This window comes from Ochotona princeps, chromosome 20, assembly GCF_030435755.1.
Source record: "Ochotona princeps isolate mOchPri1 chromosome 20, mOchPri1.hap1, whole genome shotgun sequence".
NCBI classification, from domain to species: domain Eukaryota; kingdom Metazoa; phylum Chordata; class Mammalia; order Lagomorpha; family Ochotonidae; genus Ochotona; species Ochotona princeps.
Genome location: NC_080851.1, coordinates 8544303 through 8559999, shown reverse-complemented (window position 1 = coordinate 8559999; position 15697 = coordinate 8544303). Strand labels below are relative to the sequence as shown.

General features: G+C 39.7%; 1 protein-coding gene across 2 annotated transcripts in view; it reads right to left on the bottom strand.

Moving 5' to 3' along the window:
• Window positions 1-15697, bottom strand: part of CDK14 (cyclin dependent kinase 14) — a 455945-nt gene that overhangs the window by 182763 nt on the left and 257485 nt on the right. For both annotated transcript variants that reach the window (XM_058678236.1, XM_058678237.1), the window contains exon 9: window positions 8355-8475. In XM_058678236.1, coding sequence (XP_058534219.1) covers window positions 8355-8475 — 121 coding nt within the window. The remainder of the gene's footprint in view (window positions 1-8354; window positions 8476-15697) is intronic.

The window sequence follows — 15697 nt, the reverse complement described above, 5'->3', positions numbered from 1 at the left end:
GCTGGCTCATCTCCCAGCTTCTCCTGGTCCAATCCAGTTTCCAGAAGATGGCTGAAGCGCCTGGACCACTTCCATACGTGTGGGATACCTGGAAGCAGCTCCTGGCTTCAACCTGGTCACCCTTCAGCTGTTGTGGTTCTCTAGGAAGTGAATCAGCAGACAGAAGCTTCTCTGCTGGGCCTGGACTGATGGCCTTGCATGCAGCAAGATTCTGTTTGGGCACCAGTTCATGTCCCAGCTGCTCCACTTCCTCTCCAACTCCCTGCTTGTGACCTGGGAAAGCAGTAGAGGACGGCCCAAAGCCTTGGGGACCCTCCCCGTGTGGGAGACCCGGAAGAAGCTCCTGGCTCCCGGCACTGGATCAGCTCAGCTCTGGCCCTGTGGTCACTAGAGGAGTGAAGCCGAAGATGGAGCATCTTTCTCTCTCTCTGTAAATCTGCCTTTCCAATAAAAACAAATACATCTTTAAAAAAAAGTTTATCTCTGTCATTCTCTTTTCTTCCCTCACTCTCCCCCCCTCTGCCTCACTGTGCAACTCTTTCAAATAAATGTCTTTTAAAAACATTGTATTTAAAAATTGTGAAAACTACCAGTACATTTAAGTTCCATTAATTCATACAACAGAACAACCATATATGAAAAATATTCCTAACTAAAGTACAACCAGATAGCACAGTGTCTTGATAAATTACCCTGTAAATGTCTTTGTAGCACAGAAGGCCTCACTGTGCTCATCCCATCTGTGAACAAGCAGTGTGAATCATACACTCTGGCTTCTTCCTCACTATTCCTCATGCAGGGGTGAGGAACATCCAGCCCTGCCAAGGCAATGGCAGGAGCGACTACATCATAGCATGCTAATTTTTAAGTTAATACTTCTGTCTCACTTGCAGATGATATTATAAATATTCAAATGGCCCTTGGCAGAAAAAAGGATTCTCCACCTGTGAACATAGAGGGAGCCTGTTGAGTTCTCTCCAATCACATTTCCCTTCAATCATGCCTTTCCTTAGTATGTGTTAACACTCTACCTTTTCACCTTCACTGGGTTAGAAATTGTCCATTGACTGGTGCGTTTGTTGAAAGACCTGCACTAATTATCTTTGATGCTTCGAAAGCAAGCTTGTATTAGATTCAAATATGCCATGGACTCAAATGACAACCTTTTGCGGTACATTTTTAAAATTCAGGTGAAAAGATGTATTCTTTTAGAAACTACAACCTCCCATTTCACTCACGCCAACACTAGTTCATTAGCCAACATACGGCACAAAGACATTAGGAGTCATGAGGTGACTTCTGCCTGTGTGATGCTATTTGGCTCCCATGTATTGGCACGTGCCATTCAAATCTGTGTCCTAGCACAATCACCAATTTCTATAGGGCAAAACTTCCAGTGGTGCACTGCTCAGTCAAGGTCACAGGTATTACATGACCTAGACGAGAGCCAGACATGAAGTAGAATGAAGTAAAGACCCCTTTACGCTCCAAAGTGACTGAAATATCAGCTAAAGAAATGGAATTTTAAAAAAGGATAAGAGAACTAAAAAGAAAACAATGAGAGTATAAGAGAAAAGAGGTTTTCAAGAGATGGGGATGAAAGTAGGAAAACCACAGCTTCGACTTACACTTGAGTATTTACCTATAGCCAATCAGGAAAGGCTCAGGGCTTGAAAAAAAGGTTGCTAAACATCTCTGAAGGTGAGTGTGATAGCTACACACAGGGCAGAGGATGGAAATTCTGTTCCGAAGAGTAAGTGAGGCACAGGTCTTCTCTGACCATCACTCAGCCCTTCCCTCACACCAGCATGGCACAGTCAATGACACCCCAAAGACCTCAAATGAAGGATAAAAGCTGTGGTGGGTGGGGGCAGCAGGTGATTAAAAGAGTGAAAAACACAGCGCACCTGGGTCTCTGTGACCTTCAAACCAGACCTTCATAGCCACAGGGTCCAGCTCTTGGCCCGAACTATGTGCAGTGAATTGACAACTAAACCGCTTCCTCCTAAGCACACAGATTTGTAATGTCTCACTTATGGAAGTAAATGGGCATTCGGTGATGCCTGAGTCCCACAAGGGAAGAAAATTTTCAATATAGACTAACGGAAAAGCATGCAGGAACTGTTATGTATTACACAGCAAGTTAAAAAAAAAATTTTTTTTTTTTTGAAGAAAAGAATATCCGGGACCAAAATCTCTGATTTACAGGGGTGGGTTACCTATTTTCTGCCAGGGACCATTCTAACATCATTTCAGGCCATGATAACTTAAGAACGACCCTGCCACACATTTATTGAATACTGAACTGCCTAACACCCTCCCCACCCTACGACTTCTTGGCAGTTGCTTTGCCAGAGCCAGACCACATAATTTCTGGATGCTTCCAATTCTTGAGTCATAGGCCATTTGTTAGTTGCCCTAAAATAAAAAATTGTAGCTTCCACTTGTTTTATATTTCCTATAGCATCCCTGGCTGCCATATATCAATAGAAATGTAGCATATTCACCAGGCTGAATGACATATGAACAGCTAGTAGGAACACGAATCTTAATGTTTATGGAGTTTCATGTTTCTTAAAGAATTTCTCATTTAAACACCTCCTGTTATTAACACAAAGAGGTGGGGCAACTGCATAAACTAAGGGTTAAAATAATGCCATGAAATTTAGTCACTGCAATTACCTATTTAAAAACCATCCAAAGACCAGTTAGGGAATAGCTGATTGCTTTGCTAACACGTAAAATTGGGGAATTTTTATTTGTCTTTGTATTTCTTAGTTGTAAAGATTACATTCAGTGCCTCCTAATTGATCACTAACAAATGACCAAACATAGCCGTGGAAACATAAATGCATCTTTCACAAGCACACACATCAACAAACAAGAAGACAGAAACCCCATATCCACACTAAACTTATGGAAAGTCATCAAAAAAGTCATCCAAAGCCATCACAACATTCAACACTGTAATAAAACTGATTTCAGGGAGATAATCCACTACTAGGCAATGTAATTTATGAATGGCGCAAGGAAGTTGAGTTTGCAATCAGCAGTCTTCAGGTGTGAATTACACACTGAAATGCATTAAGTCTCTACTGAGCGGTGTTTAATAAATTATGGCTATTGTACATTATGACAAAGGTAGCCACATAGTGCAGCTAAATCGTTACACTATACTTATTGTCCTAGGTAGAATTCGTATTTTCAAAAGTGCCCTGGCACAACACTTATCTATGCAGTTATCTTAATTTCAAGACATTAGTAGTGGCAGTGTACTCAAAAAGCCTACCTTCAAGAAGTCAGCTTTCAACACTCTATATGACATTCTGACTATAGCCAGTTTGTTGTTGTAGTTGTTGTATTTCATTGTATTCTAACTGGACTCAAATCAATTGGATCATGTAACATTTGAGTTGCTCTCAAGAGCTCTTTAAGAGTTGTAATGCTTGACAACGATTAATTCATGTCCTTCTTGGTCTTATGACTTAATTAGAAAAAGTACAAACAGTATTGACAGATGAATTTATGAAGCTCATAGAATAGCATTCTCACTGTTACTAGAATTCTTCTTAAAACAGACTCCTTTATTTTAGCAGAAACGGCAAATGAGTAACAAGTAGGAGTTGGGAAATTAGATGCCAGCATGGATAGTAGTCCTCAGAAAATGTATTCAGTCCAATGATTCGTGTCTTAGTTTATTTAAAGAAAAAATTCAAACTCCTCCTTGACTATAACTATATAGTAGAGTCCGTAAGAATACTGATGTCAGGAGAGAATGGAAGAGTGTTGACTGACAGTGAAAGCCACTCATTAACGAGTCTGGCTGAGAGTAGAACTACAACATAACATGTGAATTTAACTCTTCTCCGATTTTCGAGTCATTTTACTAATAAGACAAAGACCAATTTCCTAAGACAGTGGTAAATAAACCTGGGGAAATATTATATTACATTTCCTTGCTTTGGGAGAGAGCCTTAAAGATGGTGCCAAGATTGTGGCAATGTGTAAGGAGATCAGGGCCATGGAACAAAAAGCAATTGTAAATGAACTTATAATGCTTAATTATTAGGCCATTTCTTTTCTGATATATTCAAATCAGTTTCGATGCCAACTTCTCTCCATATATCAAAACTGGTATGAAATTTTTTTCCCTAACTGCACAGCTGCTACAATGTTAAATAAATTAATTTTAATCTTAAATCAGAGATGTAATAGAGAAACGAGTGATTTAATATGCAATCTCATTACATTTGACAGGCTTATTTATAAGTGATTTGCCCCACATTTTGACAACCATAGTTATTATGTTAATTAGCTTTTGGAAGGCTGATGAAAGGAGGAGCCTGCTACACTACGGTATTTTACATGCTGTGCTGGGGAGCACCGCAGTTGATACCACAGGGTGGGGCCAGTTTGTTTTGGCCCCTCCCAAGCACTGTGATAATCATTTATTAGCTACAGATAAGTCAGTTACCCTAGATTAAAAGTTAATCTCTTAAAATGATCCCAAGTGACCCTCTGCTTTAGAAAAAAACTATCTCTGCACATCCCGATGAAAACTGTGCGCAGGAAAACCGCCTAGTGAGCGCAGTGACCTCCACGGCTGCACCGAGCTCACGGCTAGGCAAGAGTGGCCCCCTGGTAAGCCGTTTTGGTTTAGAAGCTTAGAAATGATTTCCTATGCCTTGGCTTGCAAAGAATTATGAAATCCAAGAATTAAGAGGAGCTATGCAACAAGAAGCAACATTTGTGGCGATCCTGCTATATCCTCCTTATGGAGTGAGACAAAGGTATCAGAGACTTTGTTGCTGAGTTCTCACACTGCACAGTACATTCCCACACGGCAGGGTGTTGGTGTTGGAGGATGACAGAACATGACCAGTGCCTATGACTTCACCTGCTGACAGTGCGCCTGCGCATGTGTGTTCATTAACATTTTTATTGCCTGTGGCTATTTAAACAGAAAACTGGAAAACCTAACACCGTGCAGGGATCGTTAGCTTTTAGTTACTACCCTTCTGCCCCAGGATGGTAAATGAACTGTAAAAAGAGCCTGAAACCACTGCCACCTGCCTCCCTGCTATTGTCCCTGGGTTAATATTTGTACTTCTCTCAGGCAGCTGAGCCATGACTCAATTATAGTCCCATTTCTAAGTCTCTGAAATGGCCAGCACTGATGTCATTGATTAGGCAAAAATCAGTGTCCTGTGAATTTCTAACTGGAAGAGCACACACATTTTGCCTGACTTATGCCATCATGCCAACATGGCTTCTAGCGAAAGACCTGGAATGAAATCAGATGCAGAGTGAAGGCATAGCACAGGCATTACTTGGATCTTAGAGCTGGAAGTGAAGAGCCAACAGGCATGGAAACTGCTCAAACATTACACATTTGCTTTTGGCAATGAATAATCTTGGCTTGCAGACAAAAGGCCATTTGGGGTCTACTATTTTCTAAAAGGTTTACCCCCTTTCACTTAAATGACAGTCTTCTTACACTTCCACTGTATCTCTAGAAAGCAAATTGACACAGAGCAGCTTCCCAACGAAGTAAATAAACATACACATGCACACACAAATGAAGGGATAAATGTGTTTAAAGAGGCTCACGCTGGAAAAAAAAATCACTGCACATCAACAGACATGCATGTTACTAAGTCCTAGTCCATTTTTCCTTTGTACTTTAGAAAGCATTTGTGGGGCCTGGTGTGGTGGCCTCCCATATGGATGCCAGTTCCAATCCTGGAGGCCTCACTTCCCATCCAGCTCCCTGCCTGTGGCCTGGGAGGGCAGTCAAGGATGGCCCAAGGCCTTGGGACCCCGCACCTGCGTGGGAGACCCAGAGACTCCTGGCTCCTGGCTTCAGATAAGCCCAGCTCTGGAACCATTTGGGAAATGAACCAATGGATGGGAACAAAGATATCTCTCTCTCTCTCTCTGCAACTCTTTCAAGTAAAATAAATAATTTTTTAAATAGGAAAAATAAGTAAAAACTGTTTTATAAACTGATTCATTAAAAAACTGATTTATTTATTTTTATTGGAAAGTCACATTTATAGCTATAAGGGGAGCCAGAGATACAGATCTTCTGACCACTGGTTCACTGCCCCTATGGCTGTGATGATCAGAGCTGAGCTGAGCTGAGCTGAGCTGAAGCCGGGGTGGTTATTCATGTTTTATCTCTATGCCCCTTTTGCAATTTATAAGCTCCTTAAGAGCAAGGGCCCCATCTGTATGACTGCCTCATTTTTTTTTCTTTTTTTTAAAGATTTGTTTATTTTTATTGGGAAGGTAGGTTTACAAACAGGAGATACAGAGAGAAAGATATTACATCTGCTGCTTTACTCTCCAAGTGGCTGCAACAGCTGGAGCTGAGCTGATCTGAAGCCAGGAGCTTTTTCCAGGTCTCCTATGTCAGTGCAGGGTCCTAAGGGTTGGGCCATCCTCTATTCAGGCCACAAGCAGGGAGTTGAATGAGAAATGGGGCAGCCAGGATACAAACTGGCACCCATATGGTTTCACGGGTATGCAAGGTGAGGATTTAGCCACTAGGCTATTGTGCAGGGCCGGTAAAAGTACTTTTAGGGGGTTGGGGAAATTATTCACTACTGCAAAAAAAAAAAAAAAAAGTCACCTGATGATGAATATATAGTCTTCACTGAATTTCCAAGCAACTAAGACAGAGTTGGTTCCAAGCCCGAAGTGGTTAAAAACTATGTTTTAATAGCAGAATCCTGAACTGGCGTCAATGGAAGATGACCTAGAATGTCAACACACACACTAAAAAACACAGCCAAATCTAAGAACAGCACGAGCATCTGCAAAGCCACTCTCAACTGGAAGGCCCAAAACAGGAACGGAACGATGACGCAAATAAGTGATACCGGATGCATTCATTGGCCTTATTTACAACTTCTTCCTCTGCCACAGCTAATGTGTTAAGTAATTCTTTTGCCCATACTCTGGCTTAGTCTTAGGTGGGGCTGGGGGGAGAAATCCTCACTGTGTAAATGACAATCCCTAATACATACAAAAGCAAGGAGTGATGACAAAAACAATAAGCTAAGCCCCTCAATGGTAGGTGGTCATCATTATTCTCACTGGTTTACAGTATCATTAAGATGACAATGGATTCATTTCCAAGGCGTAGCAAAAGTTATGACAACTAATCTTAGACAACTTGATCACCTAGATTTATTTATGGCTCTAATCAAAGCTATAGATCTACACTCCATAGAAACAAACACATCCATGTATACACAAAAAGCTGCATATTATTTTAGTGGCTTTGCAGATCCCAAAGTCCTATTCCTAAGAAGGTTGTGGAAACCTAAATTATGATGGTGACTGTACCCTACAATGCAAGGAATATGCCTGATTTCTCAGCCTAAAGTTTTTGGCTCAAAAACACCAGAAAAGAAGCCAGGCCTGATTACAGTGTCATTTACTGAAAGCCAAGATTACTGCAGCTATGGCAGTGAAATAAGCACACGGCAGTAAGATAAACACCACATGCTGATGTTTTATGGAGGCCATTCTATGAACATGTAGTCCAAGTCCACACACAGGGCGGTGGGTAAAATCATTCAGGAAGAGGTGAAAGCTTTGAACTCTGCAGTAAGAACAGAAGAAGGACTTTTCTAATAATGACATGCTCGATAGTTGTTAGTAAGCCTGCCCTGAGTGACAAAAGTAAGACAGCTAGGTTATCTGGTTACTTGATTCAGATCTCACTTGATACGGAGGTCAGCACAGTTTACCATCAGTGATAATTATACATTAAATCTTGCAGTCACTGGACCTCCCAGCTAAACTGTTGAACCTTGCTAAACCACTCCATGGCACTGAGGTGCTACTGGGGCTTCAGTAACCATTTTATTTCTTACAGATAACTGACAGCACCAGTTTTCAGAAGCATAGTGTGAACCAACGCGGCACCTAAGTCCCATACAAGTTTTCAGATCACTTATCTGAGCTCTGTTGTGAATTGACATGTTCTCCTCACTTCTCCCAGTCCCACTTCAATTGGAAATGTGTGTCTCTAGATGGACAGATATCCTTGTTATGAAATAAAGTCACGAATTAAGGCCCTTAGGGAGAAAACTGAGCACTGACAGAAAAACGTCTTTGCCCCTGTCCATCAAGAACAATTACCAGATACCATCTGCATGGGAGACTGATTAGAGTGCATTCCCAGTCGGGCTTTTTAGAAATGAACCTGTGTCCTCAACCCAGGCAAACCCTCCTGCAACATGTACCATTAATCTTCATTCAGACTGCTAGGATCTTTGTCCAGACCTACCCAGACAAAGCACTACGGACAGATTAACTAGAGCAGAGCTTCCATTTCTCACCACATGTCAAGGCAGGTGGAGTATTCTGTCGAGCCCAGGAGGACATCTGGAGGCCTGTACCACAGGGTAACCACTTCGTTGGAGTATGTGTGGCTGGGGACGGATTTCGCTCTTGCAAGACCTGTAGGTTACACAAAATAAAGAAAATTTAATGGGCTCTAACAGAAAACGAGTTTTAAGTTTGAATGTTCACAATTTCAAAAGGCCAAAGATGGTACGGTAATTCAGATCGTGGATGTAAAGCTAGCGGAAAATCTGGGGCAATCATTTGGTGGCCTCTCTCCCTCTTTTGAATATATCCTAGTAACTATTAAATTATTTCCATTTCATAATAAAGCTCTGGTTTCACAAATCTAGTAAAATACCTGTGAACAAGTAATTCCTAAACTATTAGATACAATATGGGAGGTTAGAATTATGTAGATTTTCCCAGGTATGCTTCATGGATCTCTAGGTCAGAGAGTTATAAATGTTTAAGTATTATCAGAAAAGTATTATCACAAAAGGTTTGCTGCTGAAATGATTTGGAAAAAAAGAATGAGAACCAGTCTCCACACTGTAAGGCTTCCCAGTTTAATTTTTCTTAGCTGTAAGAAGACGGTGTGATACTTTTCCCAAGGGGCTGTTTTAAAGCTTCTAGTGGTTTCTGCATTGTCAGACAATCACCATGAAACACTAACTGGGGCAAACAACTTGAAAACTGGCCAAACACTTGGAAAGGAGTGGTCAAAAAACTGTTGACACATGGTGCATACAGATGACAAGGCACTGTGATGAATCAAAATGCCTTCTTAAAATGTCTTTAAATTGAGAAAAATGGTCACAATAAAATGGTAAATAAAAATATATGCAGTTACTAGGAAAGCATATATATGACAAAGATTGGCAGTAACTACATTTAAATATTTTGGTTCCGCTCAAAATTTTTAAATTATTATTCAAGTTTGTGAAAAAAGGTTTTATATAAGTTGTTCTATCGTCGCTCCAAGTTTGGTACAAAGAAACTTCTTCAAAATATCATAGAACCAATACAAGCCATTTTTGGAAAAAAAAAACCCTCTATAAAAGTTGTCTATCTGGCTATATTTATGAATGACAAGCATAAAATATTTATATTATGATGTTCAAAGCACATAAAATATTTTATAGTGCACTCATCATTAGTTTAAACTTTTACATATTTTTAAGGAGCACAGCTTTTTCCTTTTATTATACATGGTATTCCACTGTGTGTAATGTGCAAAGTAAAAAATAAAGCATAAATTCAAATAGCTCTCCTATCAATCTAAGTCGGCTTACAGTAAATTTTATTCTGCAATGTAGTTTTTGATCAAATATACTGTTTGCTATTAATTGGTTAACATTTGTGAGTATTCCACATTAGCAGGTGAAGATCACTCACACACACATGCTCGCACACTTACTGTCTCCTGACTTCTGCACATGGATGGAGCACATATTTCAAGAACATATTTCCCTAATAAGTCCTTGCTCCATTTTTCTGCAGGGTTTCACTTTAACTCAGGCAAAACAAACAACAGACAGGACCATCAAAACGGCACAATCTCTCCAGAATTTGATAATCTGATAAAAATATTTTTCTCTTCAAATGATTAAGCTTCCATACAGAAGCTAAAGGGCCACATACAAGTCTTGAAAATGGGTTCTGATTTGTGCCATATGCTGTTGTCAAGTCTAATGTGAAGAAAACACATTCAGCTGGATTCCCTTGACTTGCCCAAGATCCTGTTATCAGCAAGTGAGGCCAGACAGACGGGCAGGAAAATGACAATATCTGAGATTTTTTCTGACAGCTCAGATGATTGAGCTAGTTCTAAAAAACTGTGGTATTCTCACTTGGAAAGGGAGATCAAGACCTCAAAAATAACCTAGAAAACACTGTCAAAATAATTATATATGATTTTGTAACTTCAAAATTATGTTAATGGTGAACGAATTTATTTAACTGATTTAATATTTATAGAAAATGTAAACAGAAATGATTTTTTCTACATTGTACTCTTTTTCAATCTATATGTTAAAGAACTCCCCAAGTTCATGTAAACGGGTCATAGTTTCACAAAATAACAGTGAAAACAGGTTTTCAATATGTACTTTTCAAAGTGTTAAGACTGAGTTTCATGAGTTTTCATATAAAGGTGTCATACAGAATGAAGAATGTTACCATCATTTTAAGATGAATCTTCTGTATACGCTGAAAAACAGTCTGCTGTCATCTCACCCTATCAATTCAAATAGCTTGTTTTGGAAAGTGTCCTGTATACTGATCAACATTTCCATCTTAAAAATGTTTGGCTAATAATATAAATAAATCTCAACACTGTTCAGAGAAGTAGCAAAATGTTAAAGCGATGGTTAAATAAGAAAAGGAAAACCTAGAAGTATGTACGGAAATGCATCTTCCCCAAATGTTTTTGGTAAAGTTACCACTAGGTATTTATACAGTTCATGCATCAAAACAAGCTCACTCATGCAAAATTTATTAAACTGCACTACCACCCCCAGCTGAAAGAAAACTGTAGGACAGGATTAATTAGCACAGCATGTGTGAAAGCTTGCTTTCTCTGTTCCTTGTCAGTTGCTATGGTTACACTACAGGGAGAAAGCTATACCACCTTTTAGAAAAGATGAAGTTCATGGGTTATTACCAAAACTTCTCATATTAATGTTTAGCTAGAATTAAAAGTCAAAAAGTAAAATGCACTGCTAACCTGATGAATACTGGTTATGTACACACTGCTGCTTCGCCCGAGGGTGTGCCCGTGTAGGCCAGCAAGCTTCAGAGCATCTCAAAAGGCTTACAGAACTCAGTGCATCCAACTTCCTAAGATGCTATCATTTCTGCCTCGTGGCAGAGCCTGAAGTAGTTGTGAAAATCCTGCTAGGAGTTACAAAGCCTCATATCTAACTCCTTATCAATGTCTCTGTTGGATGGTCACCTTGTAGGTAACTTCTACTGCCCCCCTGAGCCTGGTGCTGCCCTCTGGCAGGGACACAGGATAAACCACAGGACAGAGCCCCTAGCATCCCCCCTAGGAGGACCAACCACTCAGCAGCGGGTGCAGGAGGCCGTCTAGGCCTTGAATTAGCCTGTAGTGTCTTACAGTCGCCTACTAGATCCCTCCTTTTAGATTTTTCTCCTTCTACTTTGCAGATACAAACTAATAAATAAGAAATGACTCAGTGTCTCTTCCGTTTGGTTCTTAAATGCTGACTATAGGGTTGTACGCCAATACCAGTGTTTTAGATTTACATGTGCTCTATATGGAGGACATCATAGCCACTGTAGGTCATGTTGCTTATTGATTTTTCCTGTTTAATTTTTTAAAAAGTTTTTCCTCCTCCCTTCCTTTTCCTTCCAAACAAGAATGAAAATATTCAAATAATAATTAACTTTCAGATATAGGAATTATTTGATTTTTAAAAATTTTACAATACAGCTCCATAAGCTCTGGGATTTCCCCTCCTTTCTCTCCAAGTCCCCTTCCCCACTAATATCCCCTATATTATTATAATAGTACAGTCCTTCATAAACAGTCCTAAGTCCACCACTCTATTTAAGTGCATCCTGACACTTTAGGTATGGACAATTGCAGAGATTCCAGCATCATATTGTCAAAATAAATTCAACGATTTCATTGGCAGTCCATCTTTGGTTTGGAAGTAGAGATACATACTGCATCGTATCTTCACATATGGATAGTGATAGTCTATTACACAGTTACTATACATTCCCTTAAATGAAAAGTCATAAAACAAAATCAATAAGAAGGAAAACAGGAAATACATAACACGAAGTTAAATGACCAATGTGTCACTGAAGAAAAAAGAAAATAAAAAACCTTCTGGAAGAAAACAATGCTACCATGTGACCTGTGTCATTGAAGATACTAATAAGAAAAAAATTTTTTGAAGAAATGAAAATAAAAACAAAAATGTTAACGTCCATTAGATGTAGCAAGGCCAGTACTGAGAGAGACATAACATCAGGTGTTTAAAAAAAATCAAAATATCACAAATAAATGAAATAATAACGTATCTCAAGGACTAAAAAAGAAAAAATGAACAGGAAGCAAGAAATTATAAATATCACAGCAGAAATAAGTACAATTGATACTAGAAAACTACAAATGGCAACAAGAGTCATAAGAGTAGCAAAGAAAAAAGCAAGAGAAAAAATAAAATTCGAAACATAAAAGAAAACACTCAAGAAATTTAAGGAATATGTTACACAGGAAACAGCAGCAATGAATCCAACAAAAGCTGATATATTAGAAATTAAGAACATAATGGAACAAATTAAAAATTCAGTGGAAAGCCTCAATAACAGAATGAACAAGGCAGAAGAGATAAGGTCAGAATTGGAGGACATTTCCTTCAACAACAAGGGAAAAATGAAAAAGCTGTAAGAGAAACTGAGTCAAGCTAAGACAAGTATTCCAGAATTAAGGGACACTATTCAAATGTCAAAAAATAAGAGTTATGCTAGTTTCAGAAGGCACAGAAAGAGAAACTGAGCTTAAAGCTGTATCCAATGAAATAATGAAGGGGAAAGAATTGGGAAATAACATCCAAGAGGGGCACAGAATTCCCAACCAGGAGGATCAAAAGCAATCTTCACCACGACACATGATAATCAAGCTGTCTTAAGCTGAACACAAGGAAAAGATTCTTGAACGTGCACATTTAAAAAAATCAATTAACAAATAGAGGAACCCCAATCAGACTCACTACTGACCTCTCAAAGGAAATTCTCTAGGCCAGGAAAGAATAGAGTGACACATTCCAGATTGTAAAAGGAAAACATTGGCAGCCCAGAATAACTTACCCAGCAAAGCTTTCCTTTGTTTTTGAAAATGAAAAATTCTTCCAGAGTAAAGAAAAGCTCAAAGAATTCACCTCTTTCAGACCTGCCCTACAAATGATACTTAAAGATGCTCTCTTGACAGAGAAAAGGAATAGCACCTACCAAAATCAAAGGCAAACATGAAGAACATTCCAACAAAAAAGCAATCATCTGATTCGAATTTTTTTGTGTAGTGAACAAAAGCAATATACTTTTCTGGGAACTATGGTTTAAATGAAATTAACAGATGCATTAAGAGAGATTACTCAAAATTCTTTGACTCAATACATTAGAAACCTGCTTGGCTTGTCAGAACATTACCCAGCGTATCTCAGACTTACAAAATGACAAATCTAAATGCTTGATAGTGCTCTTGACACCATCTAATAGTTGCATCTCCTGATTAAGCTAACTAAGCTCTCCAAGTTTGGTGTTGTGACATGTCCAATTATTAAAAGACTGAGACCTAAATCAGCAAAATATTGCCTGAAAACAGGCCACTTGTCTTCACCAACTAATTTTGTGGGAAAAGTTATGCCTATTAAATCACACACTGCATACTGCCTTTGCACTGAACAGTTGACCTGTTCAGACAGGTCACTGGACAGAGACCTTGGGACCCAGAAGCTACCAAATTTATTATCTGGCCTTTGCTGAAAAACTTTCCTAACTCCTGAGACAGACTAAATTGAGAGTTCATCCAAACGGTGAAATTGAGCAATCCTTATAAAAAAGCATTAAAATCCTGCTCATTAACTGTATGAAAATCACATACATCCCAGTTCCAAAGTAGCTCTAAGTCATTCCACCTCAATGAGCCTATCCCATCACATCCACATTAACAGAGAAAACAGAATCATTTTCTGCAGAGTATATGTGAATATGTCATCATTTTCACGGTTCACTGGTTTATACTTCATTTTCTTGGTTCTGCTTCTCAGTTAATGAATCTCAGTTATTACTCCAATGTTGGATGACGCCACAATTATAGAAAATAAATTTCATAATCTATGAAAATCAGCCATTTTGATGAATTTCCATATCCATCTAATCTTTAAAGGCAAAACACAGTACATTCATCAGAAAACCCTAATTTTTAAATCAAGAACTTAAATTCAGAACATTTAACACTCGCTCGCAAATATGTATTCATATACAAAATATTAGATGAGTAGCCATCTATTGGCATTCCAGAGAAAATAGTGAGATGAACACAGCACAATCTGCTCGTGTAAACTAGCAACAGTCATGATGTCAACAAGGAGGCTCGCTTTCCTTTGATAAGAAGCTCAACCACAAAAAATAAAATTTGCTAGAGACACAGGACATTGAAGAGTACCATGTATGCTTACTAGTGTATTAATTTCTTTAACTTTTAAATGAGAAATTAGGATGAGTACTTTCTGTGAGGTTAATGAAGAGAATCATTCTCATTTGCTTCCCAAACTACCTAATGATTTTTTTTAAACTATGAGGTGAAAGGTTACATCTGTCTGCATTCATCTTCTATTGGTATAACAAAATTCCTGAGACATGTGATTTACAGAGAATAAAAGTCTGATTGGAAGGTCTTGAGTTCCAGCCTCACGCAGCCCTGTGACAGCCTCCAAGCTGCATCACACAGGTAGCAGGTATTTAAGTACTTGATCCATCATTTCCTTCCCCAGGGCACTCACAAGGAGTGGAATCAGAATAAAGCAGCCAGGACTGGAACCAGCATGCCCATGCGAAATGCAGGCTTCCGAGTGGTGGCTTAACTGGCTGCATCGTGACTCCAGCTTCCACGGTCATTCTTATTAAATGAGGACCAAAGTTTTGTACACTCTGCTTTCACTGCCTGTGCTCCACCCCTTTTCTCTGCACTGCGGCTGTCCTTCAGACCCTCTCCATACTCTTAGAAAGAATCTCCATAGTCTTGAACCTTAGAAAGAACTCCTAAGTGGCTCCCTAGCTGTAGTGAAGTGTGCCCCTCCTACTCTGCTGTCATCGAAAAGAGCCATGGAGTGCCAACAGCTTCCTCTCTGGGGTTACAGAGCACCAGCTCTGTACACCATGTGGTGCAGATGGCTTCATCTGGCTGAACTTCCTCTGCCCAGTTGCAGCATGCCTGAGGTACCTAAGCCAGTTTCTATTTGCACCTGCTGGTGCGCTGGTGACTCCTCGCCCTGCTGAGATCCTACAGGCTGCTTTTACTGGGTCTGCAATTACAGAGGACTCAGATTGCCTCAACCAGTGGAAGGCACACTGGCCAAACAGCAAAGGAGGAAGGTCAAGTCGATGCATTGGCTCAGCTGGCTCCTTCCCAGCATGACCGAGACGGCAGCAGCAAGTCCTACCTCGGCAGGCCACGGCTGGTGTCAGGCTCCAGGGAGGAGTGACAAAGGGGCTGCACACCATAATGAGCCCGAGGGGACTTCACTTCCTCAATCCTTCCCACAGTGTCAGGAACAAGCCCTTATCAAAGTCCACTTCGCAA